We start from the raw sequence: 26,351 nt of genomic DNA, 5'->3' as shown, positions 1-26,351 counted from the left end.
ATTCCTGTTCTCACTAGTATTAATATAGCACAACTACAAAAACTTGAGCAATGCTGTAACAAAAGTGATGAATTTGCTATCACTATGCCCCTTTCATCTCATTACTGTTTAGCCCCCCCAAAATGAATTGGCTCGATTTCTCAAGCTGTATACATTTTTCTGTATTTAAACTAGCTCATGACATTCTATTCTTTCCTGACAGATGCCTCTCCCTCAATTTTCTACAAGGCCACTTCGCTCTACAAGTAAAAATTTTCTTGTTTTTAGAAAATCACACAAGTCATGTGGTGACTCCTTATATTTCACATATATTTCAAAGACATGGAATTCACTTCCTACATCCATTGGGCAAGAACCTTCCCCCAAGACCTCAAAGATATACTATTTTTTTTTATTATGTTCTTGGCTCTTTTCCTGCAACTGAGGCCCAGGCGAAACCAACATTCCCATAATATATCTCCTCTTCTCCTCTTCTCTACTCATCTCACTAGAATCCTCCTTGGCTTTGCTATTCGTCCTCCCATTTCTTTAACTGACTACACTGTATTCCAGCTGATCTCCTTTTCATTTAACCCCTTCATTCTTCACAATATACCCCTTTGTCTCACTTCTGTACACCGTTGTGTCACTACCATACCCCTCTGTCTCACTTCTGTACCCCTTTGTTTCACTTCCAGACCCCTTTGCCTCATTTTTACATTTTTATCACTTTATTATTTTATGTATTTATTATCTATGATGATATTTCCTAATGTAAACCATTCCAATGACATGAGGTAGGTAGAGTGGGCACTCTAAATTGACCCTAGGTGTGAGTGTGTAGTGCACCATCTGAGGAGGGTTGGGCCTTGAGCTAGCAACCTGATCCTGTAAAACCTGCATCTGCTATGGAAAATAAGTGCTAAATGCCCCAGTCACTACATGGTGGTGGGTAGAGAATAAGGCTTGAACCCTGTACCTTGGGCCCAAATGGCAATAGCCTGAATTCCCTACCCACCACCATTTGTAAAAAAATGCAGATTTTTGCCTCATTTGCTCTGTTCCTCATAAAATCTGTGGTTTCTATATGTTTGCTTCTCAACACAGCCAGTTGTGCAGTGGTACCATTGTTGCCTAACAGCTACAGGTTGTCTGGTTTGATTCTTGGCTGGGGTGCCTTCTATGTGGAGTCTGCATGTCCTTCCTGTGTTTGTGTGGGTTTGCTCTGGTGTCCTCTCATCTTACAAAGACATGTCTGGAGTGTTTCATCCTCTACCAAAAATTGCCTTTTGTTCCAAGTCAGACTTCCCTGGTTAATAAATGTTAAATAAATAAAAATGACAAGCATTGGAATTTCAGACTTCATATTCTTCAGAAAGTACATGGTAACACAAAACCTATTATATCAAGTTTATAAGATGGATATTTGAAATTTGTCCCTATTTTTGGGACTGTATTCCCCCATTATTGGCTTTGTCCAGGTTTTTTGCGCCAAGGCTGAGAGCTATGGTGATAACTGAACTCACTGAATATGTTTGGGGGCTGGATTCCCCCATTATTGGCTTTGTTCAGGTGTTTTGTGCTAAGATGTTGACAGCTATGGTGAGAACTGAATTCACTGAATGTAGCCATTTAAGTTTCAGTCTTCCTCTTTCATAAAATATATGATTGATTTGGCATAGTGGTATGTTGCTGTGACTGTTTTGCACACGGTCCTGGGTTCAATGCGTGGCAGTGAAATGTATGGTGGTAACACAGCATTTTATTCTAGCAACTTTCCAACATTATATAAGCAATGTTTAAAATGTGTCCCTGTTTTTTGGTCTTTTGCCCCCCCCCCCTAAATTTTGGCTTTTCCAGATTTCTTGTGCTGCAAAGTTCAGAGATACAGCTGAGTGTCAAGTAGATTTTACAAAAAGCTGAGAGCTGCAGGGGAACAAAAGTTTAGTGATGCTTATGCTGAGTCTGTTGCATTGTTAATAGCACAACCGGTACTGTACTTGCTTTTGATGCAGAAGGCTGTGGGTTCTACTCCCGCAGTAGGTAGATGCATTGCTGATACTGTACTGTATTGTAAAGGGGGTGGATGCTGCAGTTCTTTTTGGTGAAGATACCTAGTAACTCTGAACCTGTTATCAGTTTGCCATCCATTCCCTATTGCAATTATTAGATGACCTTTTACTTCAGAGATTGTGCATATTTACTGATACTTTGATCAGGTTTTCCCCATGAAACAAGTAGATAGTTGTTGTCAGGCTTATAATTTTTTAATGAAACATGGGCAATTTATTCCTCAAGAGTAACAAACACTTTATTTGTAGATGAAACTATGACATATAAAGTTGTTTGCTAGCAGCAACCTCTTCATTAGTTACAGATTTCTTTAATGTGGAATTATTTAGATGACTTTTACTACTTCAGAGATTGTGCATATTTACTGATGCTGGTGGACTGTAGAAGTTTGAGTAGACTTTTATGATAGAAATGTTCTGAATTGGGCAGTTTTGTCGTTATTGGTGCATGCATTTTGTTTCATTGTTTACTGGAAAAATGTTCAAAACAAATTTAAAACACCCCCTACGGCTGTACTATATTGTACAAGGAATATAATTTAATAAAATCAGAAAGGTGTATCAAAGACCATGTGTATGTTTCATGTGCTAGGGGCATATGATTTGAAAACAGCCCAAAGTTAATCTTTATCTGTCACTGGCAAAATGCATTTTCTCCAAATGTGGGTTTCAATGCTGTTTCAATGAATGTGAGTTTCAAGGGCAGAGAAGTTTTAATGCTAAGTCTGTTTTCATTGTGAGACTGCATTGCTTTGTTTAGCAGATGTCTTAGTGTTTGTGCTGTAAAATGCAAAATAAAACTTTCAAATGAAGTCCAAATCATCGTAGAAGTAAAGCAGTATTTACATTAGTGTTTATGGTAAATGGGATTAAATAGCCAAGTAATGGTTCATTGGAATAGCTGAAGGGGGGAAGCTCCATCCGACCACAATTTTGTGAGGGGGAAGGGCGGCAAACTCAAAGACAGCCCCGGCTGAACTATACCTTTCAACTGTCCAGATTTTCAAAGAATGAATAGATTTTTTGCTTCTTATTTTTGGTTTGTTCCTCATAAAATTTGTGGTTTTCTGGCAAATCATTTAGGAATTAAGTCACTAAATAATGACACACTGAGTTTCAGACTTCATAACCTTCAGAAAAATGCATGCTAAAGTAAGACCTGTTCTATCAACTGTCTCAGTTTATACAAGAACAATTTTTAGTACTGTTTATATGTTCCCCCAATATATTTGGCCTTGTCCAGATTTATTGCATTAACAGGTTGTGAGGTACATGCAAATTGCATAGGCAAACCTCTCAACTGTCCCTGATTTTGGCTCAAAATGTTGCTCTTCCCCTAATGATCCCTCCGCAAAATAGCAATTTTGGAAGAAAACATGGAGGGTTTATAATTAAGAAATAACTGTAACAATCAGATTACTTTTATTTCAGAAATGCATGTAGATTCTTTTATTTTGTCAGCTGCTCAAGTTAGCAGTACTGATATTAAAGTGTCCCTTCTTTGACAGGTTCCCAGCTGTATTGTGTTGCTATTTTATATCACATTTTAGTCCATTTTTCATAAAATTGTGTTTTTTTGGCAAATTAGTGATAAATCATTAAAGACTGAAGTTAGAAAATAATGACAGGCATTTGAGTTTCAGATTTCATACCATTCAGAAAATTCATGCTAATGCAAGACCTCTATTATCTTTCTAAGTTTAAAATTGTCCTTATTTTTGGGCCTTTGTCCCATTTCTTTGTATGGCTTTGTCCAGATTTCTTGCTCTGAGGTTGAGAGGTATGACAAATGTGTCAGGGCCATCACAAGTCAGCCAGACACATTTCAAACTGTGACATACTTGTTGCACCCCACTCCCCCATGTAGTGATTCTGGATGTGTCGAAGCAAGGCAAGGAGTAGTTATGCAGTGTAAATGTGCAGAGTATCCCCCCCATCCAAGGTAGACACAAGTACTAGAGTGGCTTTTCATCTGTCCTTGATTTTTACAGAATAGTCTGGTTTCTGTCATATTTTTTGTACTGTTGATTTATGCTTATTACTCAAAGTGCCTATTGCTCTGTGTTTAAGTAGCAATACTTTAATGACCATCAGGTAAGCTTGGCTGAGATTGCAAGATGCAAGTAAGCTTTAATAAGCATACTGTTTAAAGAATTGCCAACATTGAAAGCCTTTCTGTTGCCATGTAGAGAATACTTAACTAGATAATGTATAAGCCTTGGGTATTGAAATGCATATGACAGTATTTGTAATAAAGGACAGGATTACATTAAAGTCTCATTACACTTGGAGACTTCCAGTCATCTCTGCAGGCTTTACCCATAAACAGAATGCCAATCGTGTGGTCCATCTTTTAAGCAATGTATCTTGAGCTTATTTCTTGTTTGCTTTTCATTTTTTACTTTGAACATGTTTTCCCCATGAAACAAGTAGATGTCAGGCAGCAGGTCTTTATTTGGATAAGGAACATTTTTACAAGTGGGGGCATCAGTGATTTCTACTTTCAGCATGTTACTTGGTACTTTAATAAAGCTGAATATAAATTATAATTAGAACTGCAGTGCAAGAAGTGGTTTGAGTTGAGTGCTGCTTGTTTTTCTTATACTTGATTTTGACTGGCATTCCATTAATGTATTTAAAAAAAAAGTAATTTATTTTTTCATGCCTCACAACCTTTTTTGTTTCCATCTATATATTAAGCTGTCATGCAGCCAATGCATTGAAATATTTTTATTCTTCTACACTTCATTTTGTCTTGATTGGACTCTAATAATGATGGTTTGGCACCCAGGGCAGTATATTTAGTTTTTGTGGTTTTGAGCATAGCTCCTCCCCTTTCTAGCTGGCCACACCCCTTCACATTGACCCCACCCATTCAGCTGTCTCCTGTAGCCCCACTTTGATTTGAAGTCACCAGCCGCCACTGAACATATCTGCTTTTTCTTCATTGTGGCACTAAGTTTTATCAAGAGATATTTGCATCTGAAAACTAAAACTGAAAGCCCTGAATTTTTCAGACTCCAGATTGCACTATTTATCTGAGGTGTGATACTGACAATCTGTAACTGATAAGGCACATTTAAATGTCATTGTTTTCTTAACGGCTCTGTAGTCAGGATAAGTGAGTTAACTTAATTAACGTGCCACTGTTAGTAGCTGTTGTGACATAACTGATGAGACAAATACAGGAAAGAAAGCAAATATGATTATTAAATGATGTTTTTTTTTCTGTATGTGAAGTATTTAGTGCTGGATTACAAGGAAGAAAAACACTTTTTGGAAAGAAAAACTTGACTTTTGGGTAGAGCTTTCCTTAAATGTATGATTAGTATTTCTACTGCTGTTTCAGTGACATATCATTCTTGACCAAACAATTTAGTAAAATGTACATTTAGTAAAAAATTTAGTAAAATTTAGTAATATGAGGTTTGAAGACTCTGCAATAACTCAACTGTCTAACTATTGGTGTTACTATTTTGGCAACTGCTTTTTAAAAACCACAAGTGATAATATTAGGTTGTTGCTATCATGCAACAAAGATGATTCAATTAGTTGTGGATAGAAATAAAATACAAAAATTGTTCAGATTTGTACTTTCTAACAACATTTTGATTAGGGTGGCTAGAATGAGTCCTTTCTCTTGCAAAGATAAAAGTTTGCCATGGTATAATATCTCAATGTACCCAATGGTACAAAATCAAATTTATTTGCAGCCTCACAGATGATGAAATGGCTGTTCCTCGTGTACGTGGAGGATTAATGGTTTTACAAAAGAAGCCTTATATTTTAACAATGTTAATTGATTGCTAAAGATTAATATATTCTCTTAACCTTGTAAAGACTGTTGTTAGCCAATGCCATGGCATAATGATGATAAGGCTCTAGCTATGGCCAGGTGACCAAGGTTTGATTAGCAGCTTTGGTATATGTAGACTGGCAGTGGTGGATGGCTATGCCTATCCTGGAAGGAGGAAGGAAAGGTATATCTACCCTTATGTTTTCAGGTGGGTTGCTAACTGGTTCACCGATAGATCACACTCACTCAAAGTTGGTGACTTTATCTCAACCAGCAGACCTGTCACCACTGAGGTACCACAGGGGTCAGTGCTGGGCCCCCTATTGTTTGGAATATACTTCTCAGAAGTTCAGGCCAAAACAGAGCAGATGTGGCTGGCTAAGTTTGGTGATGACTGGAAATTAGGTGCAATCACTGAATCCCCAAACGATGTCAGTATGCTTCAAGAGGGACTTACAAAAAACAATGATTGGTTCCAAAGCCATGGACTCCAACACAATGCTAAAAAATGCATTACCATCCCCTTCAGTAAAATGATATCCCTGTAGACTATCATATAAATAGTAATATCCTAAGTAACAACTCAGTAGTGAGATACTTGGGAATGCAAGTTGACAGTAGCCCAGACTTTGACCCCCATGTGACTACTGTGGTAAGGAAGGCAGTCTACATTTTGCACCTCATTAGCAAAGGCATTGCCTCAAGAGGAAAAAAGGTTATAACTCCCCTGCACTAGACCTTCATCTACCAATAATTGAGTACAATGCTTCCTTTGGTATGAACCTTACCAGACACCTGCAGTAACTTGACAGACCTCAGAGATTTTTAACCAAGAAAATTCAGGGTCTTCAGCACATGTCATACATTGACAGACTGAAGTCACTGTCACTGTACTCAGTAGCATACATACTACATAGAGGAGACTAGTATCCACCTATGAACCTATGATGTGGTATGTTAATCACTTCAGTGGATGGTAAAGTTATGCCCATGTGATTCACACAAATATCAGAGTAATAGACTCAGAGTGTTCGTGTGTGTGTGTGTGTGTGTGTGTGTGTGTGTGTGTGTGTGTGTGTGTGTGTGTGTGTGTGTTGGGGATATTTTACAGAGTTTTGTATTGTAATCTTTTTTTGTCAGTGTCCTGTTTTATAGGTTCATAGGTAGGTAGTAGGCTATCGGCCCAAGGGCCTATGTAAGCCTAGCCAACAAGGTTCCCAGACTTACCCCACCCAAGAAAGTTATTTTCCTGTACCACTGTCGAATAGTGATTTTTGGTAACATATACACCTGAACATTTTTTTTTTAATTTTCTAATACGTGATTCTTTTTGTTTTCTCTGTCATTATGGTAGACTGGATATGTATACTTTTCACAATCTAAGAAATTACCATAGCAGTGTTGTGGTCCCTTACAAGACAATAGCTACACATTGATTAGATGTGCAGATATATTTTAGTTGGCATTTTATCAACATTTCTAGAAACTCATTTGGCAGATAAAATTGAAAGACTGGTCATTTTGAGGCTTTGCAAGCTAAATGCAACTACAGGGCCCTCTTCATTTATAATACTCTGTCAGTATATTGCAAAAAGAAACCACACAGAGGAATACAAAGAGCCCATGACTGCTGTTCTGAGCAGTTAATATTTGATACCATATTTACTGTGGTCAGAGCAGGCTCCTGGACAGGGCTCAGGTCACTTGGAAAGCACAATTCCTGTCAATAATTTGAATGTCAAGTGTCAGAATGACATTAGCATTTATATAGTAAATGAGACCACAAGCAAGGTAATAAATCCCGGTACAGCACAGCTGACATGCAAAATCTGTCCAAGAGCTCCATTTCAGCAATTTTCAATGTCCTTATAAAAATACCTTTCCTGTCAAATTGTCATTTTGTACACAAAATATGAAAAATAAACAAAACTAAGCACTTATTTAAGTGCTACCAATGTGTTCTTGAATAGGGTAAGACTGTTGATCTGCTGACTAAAGCAAATTACAAAAACAAAAATAAGATGATATTACACTCCTTATCTGCACTTGTTTTTCCTCAGTGAGTTACAGATGGCATATATGTAAAGCTATACTGTCTTTCATGTTAGTCATTTGGGTGAAGGCTGATCACACTTGCTGGTTCAACATATAGATCTGAATGAGCATCAGTCCTAGTAAGTGCACTCATGTTATGCTTTATCCTACCCACTCTATTCAAGCAGGGTATAGTTATAAAAACGATATTACTATCAGCACTGCTTCAAGCACTTTAACAAAAAAGTGTAGAAAGTGAATAAAATACTTGTGTTTCACTTGTAACTGAAGCATATTAAATTCAGAGTGGGTTGGTAAACATCCATACATTTACCTTGTGTTTATATAGTATCTCGTTACACCTAAGCAAGGTAAACAAAATGATACCTGATAGCCTGCTGACTTAGCACTCAAATGGAGTTTGCTTAGCAGGATACAATGAGGTACACCTGACTTAAGAAATGCTTCCTAGTTGATGTGTGCCATAAGATTCACACAGACATAAAAATGTAAATAATATTATCACAGAGGCCATGGACATAGGATCATAGGAGGTTACTAGGCTAATGGACCTGGGTCCCTTACAAGTCTAGCCAAAAGTGGGTAATGTGCAAGGAGTTAGACTTATGGATATGGAGCATCTCTAGTAGGTCAGGGTCCAATATTGCCTTGTAGGTGAGACACAGATCACCTCTGAGCAATGTGTACGATATGTAAAATTGTGAATACCAACTTGGCTATGATCTCTGTCTAAATGTCTCCAAGTGTTTTTAATTTATTTGAGGTAAATATGATTCACTGAAATTAATCTTATTCAAATATATTTCTAGGAATCAAATCTGCTGTCAGTTGTCTGGATGCCTTTCAGTGTGTGCACAATTGTACTGTTGGCAGGAGGGACACTAGCATAGTTACCTGTAATTCATAGACATTCTAATGAGCTACTAATGAGATCGCTCCATGCAGCCTCATCATCTCTGTAAATCACATTATGCCATGTTGTACCGTTGGGCACTGATACATTGCTGGTGATTGTGTTTGTTTTTTTTTTGAATCCCAGCCATTGTCTTTTCATTTCAGCATATTCTATATTTTCAGCAGCTAAGTAAGGACTAAATAATAATAATAAAAACTGACACTAATCTGATACACCAATCATTCACACTAAAGAAACTAAAACTCAAAAATGTATCATTAGAAAACAAGTAAAACTGCACTGCCCAACACAAAACAGCAAAAAATGAGCAAGAGTTAAATATAGCATTTTTGACAAAATCAGAAGGTAAAATTATCACAAATTCTCCTTCGAGAAGCTGTACTAGCAATGCTTATGTTGCTATCAAATATGCTTTAACATTCTATTGATCTGCATTAAAAAATTAAGTACATCACAAAATCATAGCAGAATCTGTTCAGTCACACATTACATGACTACTGCTGTTAGGCTTTAATAAAATCAAACTTCTCTGTTTCAGCCATTTCAGTTTTGAGTTCACCATCTAAATTTCTCTTGTGCAATATTTATAATTTAAAGAAATTAGAAAGAATAGAACTTATTTTAACACAAACACAAGAATTATAAAACTTAGAAATGAATGCAATTAGCTCAGGTAAGAAACTATTCAATGTATATGTTTTAAACAGGTACAACCAAATAACTGATTTAAAAGCCTTATCTAAACTGAGACAAATGGCAAAAAGTTATTTTTTATTTTTATCTGCATGGTCTATTAATGTATGTATTCTTATTGTATTATCCTGTTCTTGTATATTTAAAATAAACCCAGTTTGATCATTGTCAATTATTTTAGGTATAAATCGATTAATTCTGTTAACTAAAATAGACATGAACATCTTATAGTCCACATTTAAAAGTGAAATGGGTCTGTATAATGAACACTTTGTAGGATCCTTATCATGTTTTAAAATAGGTGATATAAGGGAATATTTCCATGATGGGGAAACTTCAGCAGTTGTTTTTATTTCTCTGTAGACCTTATCTAATATTTTAACTGCATCATCCATTTAGTCCTGATATAAGACGATCTAAGCCCACAGCTGTATTATTTTTAACTTTTTTATTTGATCTTTTATTTCTGTTAAAGTGAATGGTCTCTAATTTTCTTTTGTTTACTTATTTTATTATTTATATTTTACCTTAGAAATGTTTAACTATATCATCATTATCTAGGTTGTTTGCATTATTATTTATATTTTCATAAAATATTTTAAAGCCCACAAGAATATCTTTAATATATGTTCTTCCTTCTTTCTTTTTTATTATTTATATGTATTATAATTTCCTTGATATGATTCATTTTCTTTGATCTAAGAGCAAGTCTATGCAAGCTTATAGGGTTTTCTGAATATGCCTGAAGTTTAAGTTTTTCCATGTTTATTGAAATGTTAAGATTTAGTATTTCAACATATTTTGTATTTAAGTTTTTAAGTTCAGACTGACTGATAATGTGATTTGGTTTTAGAGTTAACTTTAGTGTGTCTATTTTGGCCTGGAGTGTATTCAGTTCTGTGCCCCATTCTCTTGTTTTACTAATATACCAGCTTGTATTTCTAATGCCCTATGCTTCACCTAAAGTGATTAGATAGTACTACATTGCGGTTCATTCTGTCACAAAATGGGGTGGTTGAAGCTACCATGCTAAAGTAATTTTGCTTTTCAGCCTCAATTTCTTTTTCACGTAAAGCATGGTGTGTCCCCTTAACATGAATTTATACTACCCTTCTTTTAACTTCAGGGTTCTCTTTCCACTAACATTTAATGGTAGTTGTCTGACTTATTGTTTTCTTTGTCTCTGGAAATAGTGACACTTGATTTTTTTCAGAAAACTCCTATTAATTTTCATTACTTCCAAGTTCTAAAGCAGACCTTTGTGGTACAAATATTATTTCATCTGCAAACAACTGCACTGAATTTTTTTTGTAAAAAGTCTGAATTTCATAATTGCACACCCCTACTCCATACTTGCTCAGTTTCTCAACAAGAGCTGAAAATCTTTCTGCATCATCCACCCCCCTTTAATAAAACAAACATATTGACAGTACTTTTGATTTGGGCCATATGTTTTATCAGATGCAAATTAAAAATGGAACAAAACTGAGAATTTTACGAAAACTAATATGGTAACCAGAGAAACTGCACAACCAGATACAGTGAGGAAAATAAAGAAAACCTAATTAAATAACACTTTTATTGTATGTGATGCACTGAAAATTAGTTTAATGGGAAAGGAAAGCAATCTGTAATGAGAAAAACTTGACATCTGCATAGAGCTGTTCTTTAAAGCTTGCATTTTGTAGCTTTTCAGGAAAAGTAGCCCTGTTTTATTTTTAGAAGTCCTGATATTAGACCTGTATGGGTATAGTAGTCTGGAAATCATAAAGGTAAACAAGGAAATGTAAACTTTTAGTTAAACTGGCCAGGTATAATAAAGAAAACTGTCATAGCACAATGAATTTTAAGTCTCTCACATTATTGTGATACACATTATGGTTTGTAGTCTGATAATGCCAATCTTACATGTCTCATTGCATACAGTTTTAGGTCTGTTGGAATGATTCATGCATCTCTCATATCAAACTGAATTGCACACCATAGTAAGACATAAGGGGCTTACACCATTTTGCATTAAAACAACAGGGAACAATGCTGCACTCATAAGCATTCCAACTGGCCTTAGAAATAGAACAGAAGAATCATGCAGTGTTGAAGTCAGTTTTATGCTATGGCTTTATAGGGTACAGCATGTTGATTTGGCACTTAAAGCACAGCAGTTCTTCCATTCACTTAATTGCTGCCATGCATGCTGACTACCTGTATCATTAAAGGGAGATGGTACATGGTGCTCCAGGAACATTTTGTTGTGATGGTACCTACCAGTATGCCAGTCTGGTACTACCAGTTTGAGCAGTACTCTTCTACAGACACAACACAATCTACAGCTGGTGGTATTCAAATGAGTGCAATAATCAGCTACATCTATGAAATGGCACCGGAACATAAACTTAAGCCTTGCATAAATCAGCTGTTCAACACTGCAGGTCTGTGGAACATATGCAGAGTAAAAGGTATACATCTAAACCACATTACATCTATAGCACATTACATCTATACTACATTACATCTATACCACGTTACTGCATAGAGCTGAGTAGAATTTAGTATTGATTTGCTCAGTCTATGCTGTGTTTTACAGTGTATAGCTGAACTGTAACCCATAACACATTACTAGTCAGTGTGTTTAGGGTACCTTATGAATCCCAGTTCATATGTATAATACTAAATAAGATTAAAAATAACCTGTGGTCTAAGTGTCTCTGAAGTTTTAGATACTATATGAAAACAAACTGCTGCTAGTGAACTCTCTTCATTATTATAACATATTTATAGATGTTTTCCCTGTTTTATATCTTGCTAAAAACAATGTAAAACCTAGTATGTATCTAGGCATAAGAGTTTTCCAAAAATACATTTATTCTAGATGTGTAGAGATATTTTTCAGGATATTGTATTTTGTCTGATTGTGTCATACTGAAAAGCTTAAAATAAACTATAACAAAGACCTGAAAGGCAGTTTGTTATAAAAATAGACTTGTAAAATCTTCTTCAGAGGAGGTGCTGTGCTGTTTTATACATGCAATTCCATGTGGATCACAACATCCCTTTTCCTAATGATTATGCATTAATGCCATTTTAAATGCCTCCCCTTTTCATGCCTAGCTGCTGCTGCTGTTGGCTTTGACTGGCTGTTGATTGATCTGCCGCTGTAACACTGGGTACCGCAGTTATTAATAAAGTGGTATTGAAATAAGATGTACAGACTATTTCCAGATCCAATTACAAGTAATCACAATGTCTTGATTAAAACAACAGTATCTCCTTAATGTGCTATTACAGCTTTATACTTTATTCACACTGCAATATAAATATGAGAAACAGTACTGCATCAATGTAAGGGTTGGGAGAGTGGCCTAATGGTTAAGGTCTTTGCCTTACAAACACAAAGTGCAGGGTTTGAGTCTCATTAGGGATAATTGACTAAGCTTAAAATGGCTTGCAAGGGCAGTTAGCTTAGTCCTAATCTATGAATCTAAGTCTTTGGAAAACTAGGCAAGTTATTCCACCAAATGAAAGTAACAGCACAACTTTGATACTGATTTCATTTATTGTCTATATGATGACAGATATAAAACTTTATATAAAACACTGGTAGATTAGCTGTCATAAATATCTTTTACTTCATTAGTTAACCCATGCTGATTGCTGTATGATGCACTTTATGGCAAATACAACTGTTATTTTTAATTATATACACACTGTTGTTATGTATAGTATTATAGTAAAACATTTCCTAGGGTTTCCTCATTACATTTTCTCATTAAATTAACATCCTCTTTACAGTGGCTAACTTAGTTAAGAGTCACTTATTCATTTTATGATGTCTGCTCACTCGTATTATTTTTTACTCAACTGACATAAGCCTAAGAGCTAATCCAAGACAGTAAACCAGTACATTGCATATTATCAAACTAACAAAAAGACAAGAAAAACATTATGTTGTATGGAGTTACAGTACCAGAAATCTGAAAACAAAAGTTCCTGAATCAATGCATTGAGGACATACTCAGAAAAAAAAAAAGGTAAAATGCTGAATGGTGCACAATAAAACATTTCAAGACATCTGTTTTACATGTTTTCCTGGGAGGCATACCAAATATCCATGAACAAATAAAATCATTCCAGCACAATGTCTAATACTTGCACAAAGGCGCACATAAGTGCCATTTACCTAAGGACACACCGATCTTTTATAATGCAAACAAATCTAGACGTCCTCTCTCTTTTGTTGGGGATTTTTTTTCCCAGTAGGCTTATTTATGAACATCAATATACATATCTCGCATGACACATCACAAAAGAGTGGTTTATTAATATTTTAGTATCCAGATTCCATGGAGTGCTACTTTTGACCCCTTTAAAGTCTGCAGTTCCTTGATATACCCAAGGATCACATGATAATGTTCATGCAAATCATGAAAAGGGTCAAGATCTTTCACATATCCCTTTAACATACAGCTCTTTACTATGACAACTAGCAAGTGCATTTCTACATGCATGTATTTTTATTTATTTTATTTTATAGATAAGTCATCAGATCACTAGGACCCTTTTCAGCCATGTCCTTGTTAAAAATATATATTTATTAGGCACTTATGAACATGCCATGCATCTAGAATAAATGTCCTAAGTGTTAGTTTAATACTTGCTGACCTTATTCAGATCTGTTAGACCAGCAAATCATCTGAAAACAAATTAATTATTTATCAGCACTAGTACATATTTGGCATTCGGTAATACTTTAAGAGTTTTTGTATATTAAAGTGAGGTGGTCAGAAGTTGCTGGAATGCAGTCCCATATTTTTAATCCTAATGTGGAAGGAGAATTTTGTTTTATTGCAAGTCATCATGTCAAGATTGGAGTTAAGGAACCTGTTTAATAAAGGATTTCACATTGTAAAGTTCTCAGTACATCAGATGTTGATTTGTCACAGGTCCTGTATAATGGAATCTCAGAGATCACATGATTTAGAAAAAAGGGACGAGCTGAATTTTTTGTTTTAAACTTTCTAATTTTTTCCTAAGTTTGTCAGAGGTAGTACGTATGTATATATACATTGTGTGTGTGTGTGTGTGTGTGTGTGTGTGTGTGTGTGTGTGTGTGTGTGTGTGTGTGTGTGTGTGCGCACTTATACATCTATATCTATAACTATATCTATATGTGTGCATGTATACACAAGCACACACATGCAATAAAAATAAATAAATAAATAAATATATATATATATATATATATATATATATATATATATATATATATATATATATGTATCTATATGGGTCTAGGGCTATTCACTGAAAGCACATTTCACTGAAAGTCAAATGACTGTGCACAAATAACTGAAAGCACAATTCACTGAAAACACAATTCACTGAAACACATTTCACTGAAAGTTATATATGGCCTTTTCTCCACTGTACTGCGACCCTGGAGTTAGAACATATAGTAAGGGGGTGTGGGGGGCATAGCCCCCCACATAGAGTGTATATATATTAAGTTTAGAAAAGACTAATTTATTAAAATTGCAAGTATCCATGTGTATAGTTCAAAATATTTAAAATAGGTGGGGGGCAGTGCTCCCCATCCCTCTTACTATATATTCTAACTCCAGGGTCGCACTACAGTGGAGAAAAGGCCATATATAACTTTCAGTGAAATGTGTTTCAGTGAATTGAGCTTTTAGTGAATTGTGCACAGTCAAATGTGTTTCAGTGAAATGTGCTTTCAGTGAATAGTCCTAGACCCATATATATATATATAGATGCATTTGAATAGATCTTCAACATGGGGTTCCTCTACAAAAGTTTTGATGTAATGTCATTGTGTGATTTTGTACATATACGAGTTTGGTGATTGATACTTTAGTTATGATATGTTGTGTGTCAATTAAAGGAGACATGATGCTTTATTATGTATCCTAATATATGAAATATACTGGGAGCAGTTGCTAAAGCAAGATGTGTATTGGTAGTGAGTAGTATAAAAAACTGTCCTCAGTCAAAGAGCTTTTAAGGTTTAACAGTGCGAAGGGTAGACACAAATTTTCATCAGGTATGTTATGTACAGCCCTGCTCAATTTAGGAGTTGAACACTTTAGAGCTTGAAAAGGTTGGCAAGAACTAAAGGTGCTTGTGATTAGGTATATTACAGTACCTGTCAACCCTTGCCTGCTATTATTCTTACATTTTGAGATGGTTTTGATTTTTAGAATTCTGTGAAGTGACATGAACTGGACTGGTCTTACTAATTCATCACTTGGGAATCTAGCTCTTAGGTTGATGAGCAGCTAGTCATCTCTGGCCAGGGGAAATAGTGATGCTGGCACCTTGACTAGGGAGCTACAGTAGTGGTGGTGGCCGCTAGTGTCTGTGACACAGAGCAGATGAACTTGTGTTATGGGGCAACCAATGAAACTGACCCCCTTAATCTGGGTGTTATAGTGATGGTTGTCTTTGACTTGGGGGGATACAGTAATGCTTGCCACCCTGACCAGGGAAATATAGTGGTGTTGAGACCTTGATGTGAGGATTACAGAAATCCTGATTCTTTTGAAAGAGGATACAGTGCTGCTGGCCCCTTGGCTGGGTGGGGGTGGGGGATAGATTGTTGCAGGTCCCTTGTTCAAGGGGGAAACAAGGATTCTGGCCAGTTGTAGACCAAGTATTGTATGTAAGTTGTTTATGTGTATACGGAAGACTCAGTTATAGCTGACAGGATATATTCCATTGAGGATATTGTCTTAAAGTCCGCTTTTTTTCTTTGTTATGGTAATGTCCCAGTTGCCTTTCATCATGGCAGAATGCCTCTGGGTCCCAAACATCATGCATTTTCCTTTCCATCAGATTTGCAGAAGGTACAGTTGCTGCAATGAATGGCTTATATGACTAGCTATTTGCTTATTTAGTGCTAATTTCTGACAATATCAATGCAAAGACTCAGATGACCAAAGCATATGCATATAATAACTAGTCAGGATAGATATAAGGAGTCTGTTGCTTTCGCCACATATTACAAATTTCAAATGTTCTGTATAGCCAATGTTTTGGATACTTTCAGTGGGACTGCAGTATAATAGGGAATAGATGTTGCCTTTTCCCCATTGTTGTGTGATTTTGGAGTTGGTGTATGTATCGATAGAAAGACAGATGTAGGAGGGAATGGGAAATGAGAGGTGCAGAGGAGCCTGACTCCAAACATGTATTTATACATGTGTGTGTGTGTGTGTGTGTGTGTGTGTGTGTGTGTGTGTGTGTGTGTGTGTGTGTGTGTGTGTGTGTGTGTCTCTGTGTATGTAGGTAAGGTTTGAAATTTTATACTTGTGTTTTGTACAACCGCAAAAGCATCCACTTCCAGAGCCAATAACTAGTCCCCAACGCCACAGGCGACACTTTATTATAAAACCACTGGGATGTAAAAACAAAAATATGGTCAAGCGCTTTCATCAAAATGACTTCATCAGGACAAGAGTGCCAAACATTCCATCACCTTTTATACATGTTCCTTGATAAATCAATTGAAATCAATTTACCAATTAACAAACATTTAAAAAGACAGTCATTGAAAATCTTCTGTATAGAATAAACACCTGGTATAGGGTTTTTACATAAGATTTCCTGAAAAAATCCTTAGCAGAAAACACACAATTTGTAACAACTATTGAAAAGTTGTTTGATATTACATTACAATTTGCTAGCTCTGAACTTTAACTCAGGTTTGATGCTGATAGCATCATTTATACCTGGGAATTCTGCAGCATTTAGTTTAAGTTGCCATTTGGTTTCAGCCCTTAATAATTTGTTGGTCCAATCACCCCCTCTAAAATCAAGATTGACCACTTCCAAAATACCAAACTTGAAACTATGAGACAGATTGGCATTAACATGTTATATAAAGCATTTTTTTCGTCCTTTTTCAAAATGCTATAACAATGTTCATATATTCTACGATTTAATTTCCTCTCCGTCTCACCAATATAATAACATTGGCAGGATGTACATAGAGCTAAATAAACAACACCAGTAGTGGTACATGAACCTGCTGCAAAAAACACTTCTATTTCATAAGGACCCACTTTTATCTTGGGGTTCTCTAGAATATAGTTACAATACTCACAGGTCCCACATTTATGGGTACCATTCCTTCTATTTTTCTTAACTGGTTTATTTTCCAAAATATTTTTCAAGTTGTTGTTAACTCTATAAGTAAATAGTGGTTCAGGACCCAGAACAGACAACACATCCCTATTTCCCTTGAACATGGCCCAATTGTTCCTAATAATCTTTTTCACCTCATAAGAGGTTTCACCATAAGTAAGGACCATAGCCTGGGAAAAATCCTTAAACCCACTATAAGTTTTAAATACTACCTCTTCACCTGCCCCTAGTAATGGTTTGTACCTAACATTCCACTCACCCATAACTTGATCTCTAATTTTCTTTAACAAATCCAATGGATAACCCCTATGAAAGAACATATCCATAAGTACCTTAGTTTCATCTTCAACAAGGGTCAAGTTGGAACACATTCTTACCACTCTAACCATCTGCTCCTTAACTATATTCCTCTTAGTATATGGAGGATGGTTACTGGAGTATTCCAAATAGTCGTTGGAGAAAGTGGGTTTTCTATATACCCTAGATTGAAAACTATTATTATGAAAATCTTTGAATAATTTTACATCAAGAAAATTAATCTCATTAGGTTTGCCATTACCTGTAAATTTAAAGTAATCACAGATATTGTTAATATATTCAAGAAAAGGTTCAAAGAGTGTTTCATCTTTCCACAAAATGAACGAATCATCCAAAAACCTTAGATACAAACACTATTCATTTTTATAACAAGAGTTAAACACATAACGGTTCTCCCATTGATACATAACAAGATTTGCAAATATAGGGGCACAGCTATTACCCATCGCTACCCCTTTTACATGTCTGTAGAACCCCTCAAATGTAAAGAAATTATTTTTCAAGACTATCTCCATTAACTCTATAATGAAGTTGATCATGTTCCCACTTAAATTAGTATTATTCACTAATACGTCATTAAAAAATTCCAGTCCTACATCGTGAGGAATGGAAGTGAAAAGATCAACTACATCTATAGTGGAAAAATAGATCTTGTTAGTGAAAATTTCTTTCTTCACTTTTCTCAAAAAATCCCATGAATCTACAAGTACATGTTCTATGGGAAACAAGGCCTGTCTAACCATCCGGTCTATAAAACCCCCTAAGGGGTAAGTTATACTGTTATGGTTGGATATTATAAGCCTATAGGGGGGATCTTTCAAGTTCTTGTGGGTTTTAGGGATTCCAAAAGCAATGGGTATAACTGGATGTTCCACATGAAGGAAGTTATAAACTTCTTTGTTAATGACTCCTTGAAATAAGGAGTCTTCCAAAAGGAGTTTTATCTTTCTATAACTTAAGTGAATTTCATTCCTAGAGGCCACCTCATATTTAGTGTTGTCATTCAACATACTAGTAATTTTGTTATTATAATCTTCAACGTTACTAATAACCATACCCCCACCCTTGTCGGGTTTCATAAATCTGTCATTTTGGTTATCCCTTAACTCAAAGAGTAACTTTTTCTCAGCCAAAGGGAGATTGTGTTTCCTGTATCTATGTGTTTGCAGGGTTTTAGAAATCTCCTGACAACTGACATTTTCAAAGGAATACAAAATAGGCAAAAGGGGGGGGGGGGTTATAGCAACTTTTCTTATTTGTTACTGAATTCCTATTAGTGTCCAAGCTAGCTTTGTCTTTATTCAAAAACTTTAAATTTAGTTTTCTTACAAAAATCTTAAAATCCGTTAAAATTTTGCTACTTTCTTCCTTAGTTGAGGGGACGAATTTCATTCTCTTCATTAATAACCAAAATAAGTCTTTACACACTGGAAAATCTGCGTAATTGTAAATTTTAAAACCCTTGTACAAAAAAACAATACCATCATAGTTTATAATATCATCATTATCTTCCTCACCACACCTGTCTATCGAACCTAATCGTAACTGTTCTTCATCCTGTAGGGGGAGTTCCTGAATTTTTGTCTTACCCCTCCTTCCCCCCTTGGGCCTAAAAAATCCTTCTCCTGTCTGGATTGATTTCTATTGAAAATCCTTTCTGACCTTCTAAGTGGTGGGAACTCAACATCATATTCATTATCATTAATGTTGGTCCTGTTCAAAACACCGTTCACATTAGTGGACTGACCATACCCCTGTGTATAGTCCCTACCTAAATCATTACCCAGGTATGCTTTTAGAAAAGGATAAGCCAAACTGTTCTTATATTCAAATTCATCCCTTGCTAATTTCTTCTTTTTCCTAAAAATATTGTTATTCAGTTCATTTTCTACTTTATCAAAAATAACATTATACCTGAAACAGTACTGATTAAAACAAACATCATCTAATACTACTTTATTAGCATCATCAATTTCCTTTAGAAATTCACTTATCTTTTTGTTATTAATGTTAACAATAAATTCCATCAGTTCGACCCCATGTCAGTTGAACATTTGTATTAATTCATCACATTCGGCTACCCCTTTTTTCAAGCCATTTGGAAATTTAAACATACGGAGGCCCATAGGAACCCGCCTTCTAGCAATACATTCCCTTAAATACGAATTGTCACATTGCAATGCCCACACTTTGTGCATTTTAGTTTCAAGAATTACTAACCTACTGTCCATACTGTTTTTGTCCGCTTGGTTGTTATTACCAAAAAATGCATATTCCTTTTTAGTCCAATCTTTTAAACGATCAAATGCGGAATTAATTCCATTGTTGTCAGTCCGATTTTCCAAACTATTCGTGCCACTAATATCAGTTCCTAGTAGGATAGTTTCCTTGTTATGAGCCCCACTAGAAACAACTCCACGAACCACCAGAAGTGTTACTTCTCTAGAGTTCCCTGCACTGGATCCAGCTCTGTTATTACCGGAACTATTAGAGTTCTGAAGGTTGTAGACTGCTTCCTGCAGTTCGGTAACTTTTTCAGTTAAACTTAAAAATTAACTGGAATAAATTGTCATTGTTACCACCGGTTTGCTGTCCACATGGAAAGGATGGAGAATCTAAATCCTCCTCAAATACTGGTAAAAGTTTGTAGTTTGGAGATGTGGGCATTCGAGGCAAGTGCATAAATCCAAATGTGTATGTACATGTGTGGGAAACAAAGTAGCCAGGTGACATGAGCTGATACACTGAGTTACAGCTGAGTTACAGCTAGGACAGCTGTACAGTAAACTGAAGCACAGACATAGATGGGTTTGCCCAATGTCTTAACCTGCCATAATTTACTTATTTATGTATTTATTTATTGGCATTTGTTTACCGGGAACGTCCACTAGGCCAAACAAGCCCATTTTCAGTGGAGGCCCAGGGTGAAAAACTCCACATGTCAGTTAGTATAAAAGTACATAGAACTCAAAACAGTTAGCAAATACAGGCAGTATTTTACAGAAACACAGTTAAAAAAAGACAGTGTTGTACAAAGCAGAAAAGGAAGCATGTAATCATACAATATTTACAGATTATTAAAGTTTTAAGATACGTACTAACTTAAGTAATCATACATTTGATGATGACATATACATTTAGAGATAACATAGAGATGAAAGCTGTCTTATGGAAATATTTACAAGGTGGTGTAAGAGTATCAACCACACACTATAGTGCAGGCAAGTGTGAAGTTGTTTTTTTACTTGATAAAAAAGTTATAAATATAAAGGAAGGCATAGATAGAATGTTAGGCTTGAGTAGATACCATGTTAGTGTTTTAAATGGAGATAAAGGGAGATCTGAGAGGTGCGGATGTAAGCTAAGGTGAATATGACTGTAGGTGTGAGAAATCAGGTCATGGATGAATGCGAATGGAGGCATCTACATTGCCAAATAGTAGAGTTGCTGCAGAGATTTTTTAAATGAGGAGGTGATGCTGGAGGCTTTAATAGCTGTAGAGAGAGAGTTCCATAGTTTGGCAACTGTGAAGGAATAAAGCATGTCTCCAGTTGGGAGGTGAGGTTTGTTTACTTGCAGAAGCATTTGTTTTTCAAATCTGAGTGGTAGAGGGTTAAAACAGAAGAAAGGGGTGGGCAGTCTGAGGGTTTGTAAATGATTTTGTGTGCTGTGATTAGTTTTAGGTAGGTTAGATAATGTGGGAGTTCAAGCCAGTTAAGTGATTATAGGGAGATGCAGTGATGGGAAGAGTATTTTACATCGGTAGAAAACTTGGCGACCTTGTTGTAACAAGACTCAAGCTTGGTTTTTAGGGAGGACTGGATATTGGTGAGAAGAGGAGCACCATACAGAACAGAAGGTAAGATAAAGGTTAAGGGACGAGTATTCTTTGTAGCACAGTTCAGAATGTGTTTATGTCTATAAAGGGTACTTAGTTTTTGGTTTGTTTTTTTGATATTATTCTGGATATGGAGGTCAAAAGTCAGGTTTTCGTCTAGAATAACTCCTAATATTTAGTGTGAGTCACAACTTCTATGATGGTGTTGTTTTGAGATCGAATGATGAAATAAGTCTTGTTAACCAGAGAGGTTTTTCATGACAGTAAACAGTAGCAATTTGATTTTGTTGGGGTTTAAGGCTAGATGATTACTGGCCATCCACATTTCAGTAGCAGTAAAGGTGTACTGGGTTATATGCAAAAGTTCTGTTGTTGATTTAGCAGAGCAAATAATACTTGAATCATCTGCATATTGAACAACAGATCTATTTTTAAGAGTGGTGTTCAAGTCATTTATAAAAATCTGAAAAGAAGGGGACCTAAGATACAGCCCTGGGGAATTCCAGTGGAAGACTCAAGAAATTAAGAAAATTAGTTAAGCCATCTAGTTGATTGTTTTCTGTTTTTTAGATAGTTGGTGAACTAGTTTAGGGTTGGGGGAGATACCTAGATTGGAGAGTTTGCTGAGGAGTAGAGGGTGGGAGACCATATTGAAAGCTTTTGAGAGGTCGAGAAAGAGTGAGGATACAAATTTGTCCGCATTTCACAGTTGATTGGCTGTGTCCATAAAAGGAAATGAGAGCTGTGGTTGTATTATGACCTGGCCAAAACCCATGTTGAGTTGGGGACAGGAGATGATTTAGTAGCAGGTAGTCTAAAAGTTGATAATGGATACATTTTTCTAGAATTTTGGAGAGGGGGAGAGAATAGCTATGGGTTGAAAGTTAGAGATATCTGTATTGTTGCCATGTTTATGGAGAGGAAGAATATATGCGTTTTTCCAAATAGTAGGAAAATACAACTCTTGGAGGAATGTATTAAAAGTATTCTTATGGATCTAACTATTATTGGAGCTATTCTGGGGGTAAGTTGTCAGGGGGCACTGGAGTCAAGTTTAAGTTTTAGAAGAAGTTTTGTTATAATAGTGATGGGTCTGGGGGAGAAAGAAACGGTGTGTATGTAGGGGGTTGTGGTATCATGTGAGGGGCATGATGATGGGTGAGGGTTAGTATTAGATGTAGTTTGGGCAAAGAGTGGTAAGTTTAGCTATTATGCCAATGAAATGTGAGTTAAAGAGAGTGGCTATTTCGCTGGCAGTTTCTCTGGGAATGGGCAGGGGTTGCTAAAAAACTGCCTTTGTGTGAATGTGTGTATTTACATATTGAGGGCTTACTGAGCCCTCTTTTAGAATGACTCGATATTCCACCTTTGTAGCAAATCAGAGTAGATTACATTTAATTCGATGATACTTCTGAATGTCTTAAAAGTTGTCTGAAACAAACTCAGTAAATTCCATTGTATATAATTTGATATTAGACACTCACTAAATGTCTCTACTGATCTGCATATTACAAATGAAGAAAACTCATCTATTTATCTGTTTATTCATTTCTTTGTCTGATGAATATTCTCTGACTAAGCTACTGCCTGCTTTCAGTGGACATCCTAAGAGGAAAACTTGAAGCACATGTTTAAAAAATACACCTATCATGAATTACTGTCACATTTATTTAGCAAACACCTTTCTAACTTCAATTTTTTGAAAATGTTGCACTTTTAGTTTCATACATATTAAAAGCAAGAGGTTGGTGAATGCATTTCTGAGTGATAAACAATAATAGAAAGCAATCGTTTTCCTGAATGAATTTTTAATGTATTGATTGGTTAATATTGGAATGATACTGTTAATTCACATGCATTTATCTCTGCCAATGCTAAGTACGTTTATACATTTCTTTCAATACAGCAAAAGAAGAAAATGTTGCCACATTTCGAGGATCCGAGTACCTATGCTACGATCTGTCCCAGAACCCTATCCAGAGCAGCAGTGATGAGATCACACTAGCGTTCAAGACCCAGCAACGGAATGGACTGATTCTGCACACGGGCAAGTCAGCTGACTATGTTAACTTGGCATTGAAAGATGGAGCCGTTTCCCTGGTCATCAACCTTGGGTCTGGTGCCTTTGAGGCCATTGTGGAACCTATGAATCAGAAATTCAATGACAACCTTTGGCATGAAGTAAAAGTGACACGCAACCTGCGACAGGTAATGATGGCAAGGCAGCTATGGGGAAGGCTACAAGGTGACAAGTTAATAAAGACTAACTCACACAGAATCTGCCCTATTTTATTAGTTTGGTACATGACACACAGGTCAGACATCCCCTTCTAGCGTCTCTAAAATAATTTAATTTTTGCCAGGATTCCACTGTGCTTATTTTGGGACCCAAACATTTACTGACCTTTTCTCTATCTTGATTTTTTACTTATCATTTCATGTTTTATAACCCTCTAATTTGTGTCGCATCATTGTTTTATATTTACCTTGTTGTCATTTTGTCTTTTCAAACAGTTATGAGATACTAAATTACTTTCTGTTCTACCATTATCTGTGTATTTAAGTTGAACATTTCTCACAAAGTTATGTCACAGGTTTAAGTTTTAAATTTGTTTTTGACAATATACTTAGAAAAGTACATTGCAGTTCTCTCTTGCTCTGTCTCTCTAACTCTGTCTCTCTCTCTCTCTGTTTTGTCTGCCTGTCTTTCAGTAACTATTTGCTGTATTATTTTTTTTTCTTTTTAATTTTCAGTTTAATTTGAGAATACCCTTCAAAAGCATGTCCTAAAGTATTTTCTCTCTTTTCTCTCTCTCTCTCTCAGTAATTCTGTTGCTTGATTGTCACATTATTTATTTTGTTCTCTGCTTGCTGTAAAACATTTCTGAATCGAAGATTGGAAAGAAATTCTAAATTCCTAATGCCCTTTTTACACATCTTTTACTTCACTCTTTGCTTCTTTAAGCAGACATCTTGGTCAGGTGTCCATCACACCCAAGCAAGATGGCTACCGAAGAGACTGAATCCTTCTGTAAATATTCAGCTACAGGACTAGACAATGGATGTAAGCATGGAGGGGGTGCGCTGCTGGGGTCAGTAAATACAGGACTAATGTCTTACAATTGCAGCTAACACTTAGAAAATGAAGCAACTTGTTATGTATTCAGCTGTTGTGTTTGTCTTCTACTACTGATGTGCAGCCTAGGTCAGCAGTTTTGCTATAATTTACAAGCTACCAGGGTACATAGCATAGCTCTAGTAAGATTAAAACTACAAAACCAGAACACCAATGAGCCACTGTTATGAGCATGCTCAGTGAGGCTGAGGGACACAATCACAGTCATAGCAGCAATGGCAATTTTCTAGTCATGGCGAAGCATGTGACTTCTTTCTCAATTTGATAGGTTATCTGGTCTTTATCCTTAGTTTTTGACTTTGTTCACATTTTGATTTTGAAATGTGGAGTAGTGTTTCATTGTGTGTTTATTTACATATTGCATTTATTTATTTTTTTAATTTCTGTTGGAGTACACACTAGGGGTAGTATTGAATTGCAGAATGTTTAGAAGGAGCAATAACTCATGGAGTTGAAAGTTGGTAGGTGTAGTAGCTTATGGAATTGTTGTTAGTGATTTTCATTTGCAAAAAGTGATTCATTTCTATCACAATTAACAGGGCAGTTTGCTTGCTCACAAAATGATAGATGAATTATGCTCCTTTTTGCTTTCTTTATTTTATTTTGTTTTTCTGTGTGCATGACTATAAGTATTCAATTCCCATAGAATTTGAGCATTTTAGGGCAAAAAAGCATCACAAGCCCATGAAGTTGCATTGAAGAGCCTATACGATGTAAGTTGAAGCTGATTAATGTCTTCATATAATTTCCATGGACAGTTTTAGTTATATGATTAGAAATTGACTGGTATCTAACTTACCAGCTTCTGAAAATCCTTACATTCCAACTGTTGTGGTAACAGAAATGTGAGCTCAGTAGCTGTGACATACACACTAGATTTAGTTGATTATAAGGTACCCTGAACCTATAGCATTTATTTTTTTTGTTTTGCTGATTTTTGGAACAAAAACTAAGTAGTTGTGACTGGAACAGATTATGGTGCTATGTACTGGTGGAAGGAAGAAAAAATAAAGAAATCTGGGGCTATAGAAGCACAGACTTCAAATTGTATGTCTGGGTTTGCTCCTTGTAGAATTGTTTGCATCATTCCTGTGTGGACAACATGCTTTGAAAGACTAACACTAACATCCATGGAATGTGTCATTTTTTTACTAACCGTTACCTAACCAGCTAATGTACTAACACCCTAAATAGTCATCATTGTTTTTATTTTTTTAATTAACAATCGTTCTGTTCACAATTTTTTAATTTCCTTTCTTCCCCCTTTTCCGCAAAGCACTCAGGCATTGGACACGCTATGGTAAACAAACTACATTGTCTGGTAGATATCATTCTTATTGTCTCTTTTTTTTTGGGTTTGCCGTGTGTTTTTCCCTTCCCTCACCCTC

The 26,351-nt window shown here is 35.9% G+C and overlaps 1 protein-coding gene across 1 annotated transcript in view; it reads left to right on the top strand.

The window, feature by feature from the left end:
* LOC122803823 (neurexin-3-like) overlaps positions 1-26,351 on the top strand; it is a 2,450,564-nt gene that overhangs the window by 1,450,322 nt on the left and 973,891 nt on the right. Inside the window, exons 6-7 of the mRNA XM_044073508.1 lie at positions 23,734-24,035; positions 26,240-26,263. Of these exons, the coding sequence (XP_043929443.1) occupies positions 23,734-24,035; positions 26,240-26,263 (326 nt within the window). The remainder of the gene's footprint in view (positions 1-23,733; positions 24,036-26,239; positions 26,264-26,351) is intronic.

This window comes from Protopterus annectens, chromosome 6.part0 (genome assembly GCF_019279795.1).
Source record: "Protopterus annectens isolate FY-2018-M chromosome 6.part0, PAN1.0, whole genome shotgun sequence".
In the NCBI taxonomy this organism is placed as follows: domain Eukaryota; kingdom Metazoa; phylum Chordata; order Ceratodontiformes; family Protopteridae; genus Protopterus; species Protopterus annectens.
This window is presented reverse-complemented; position numbering and strand designations above follow the sequence as displayed.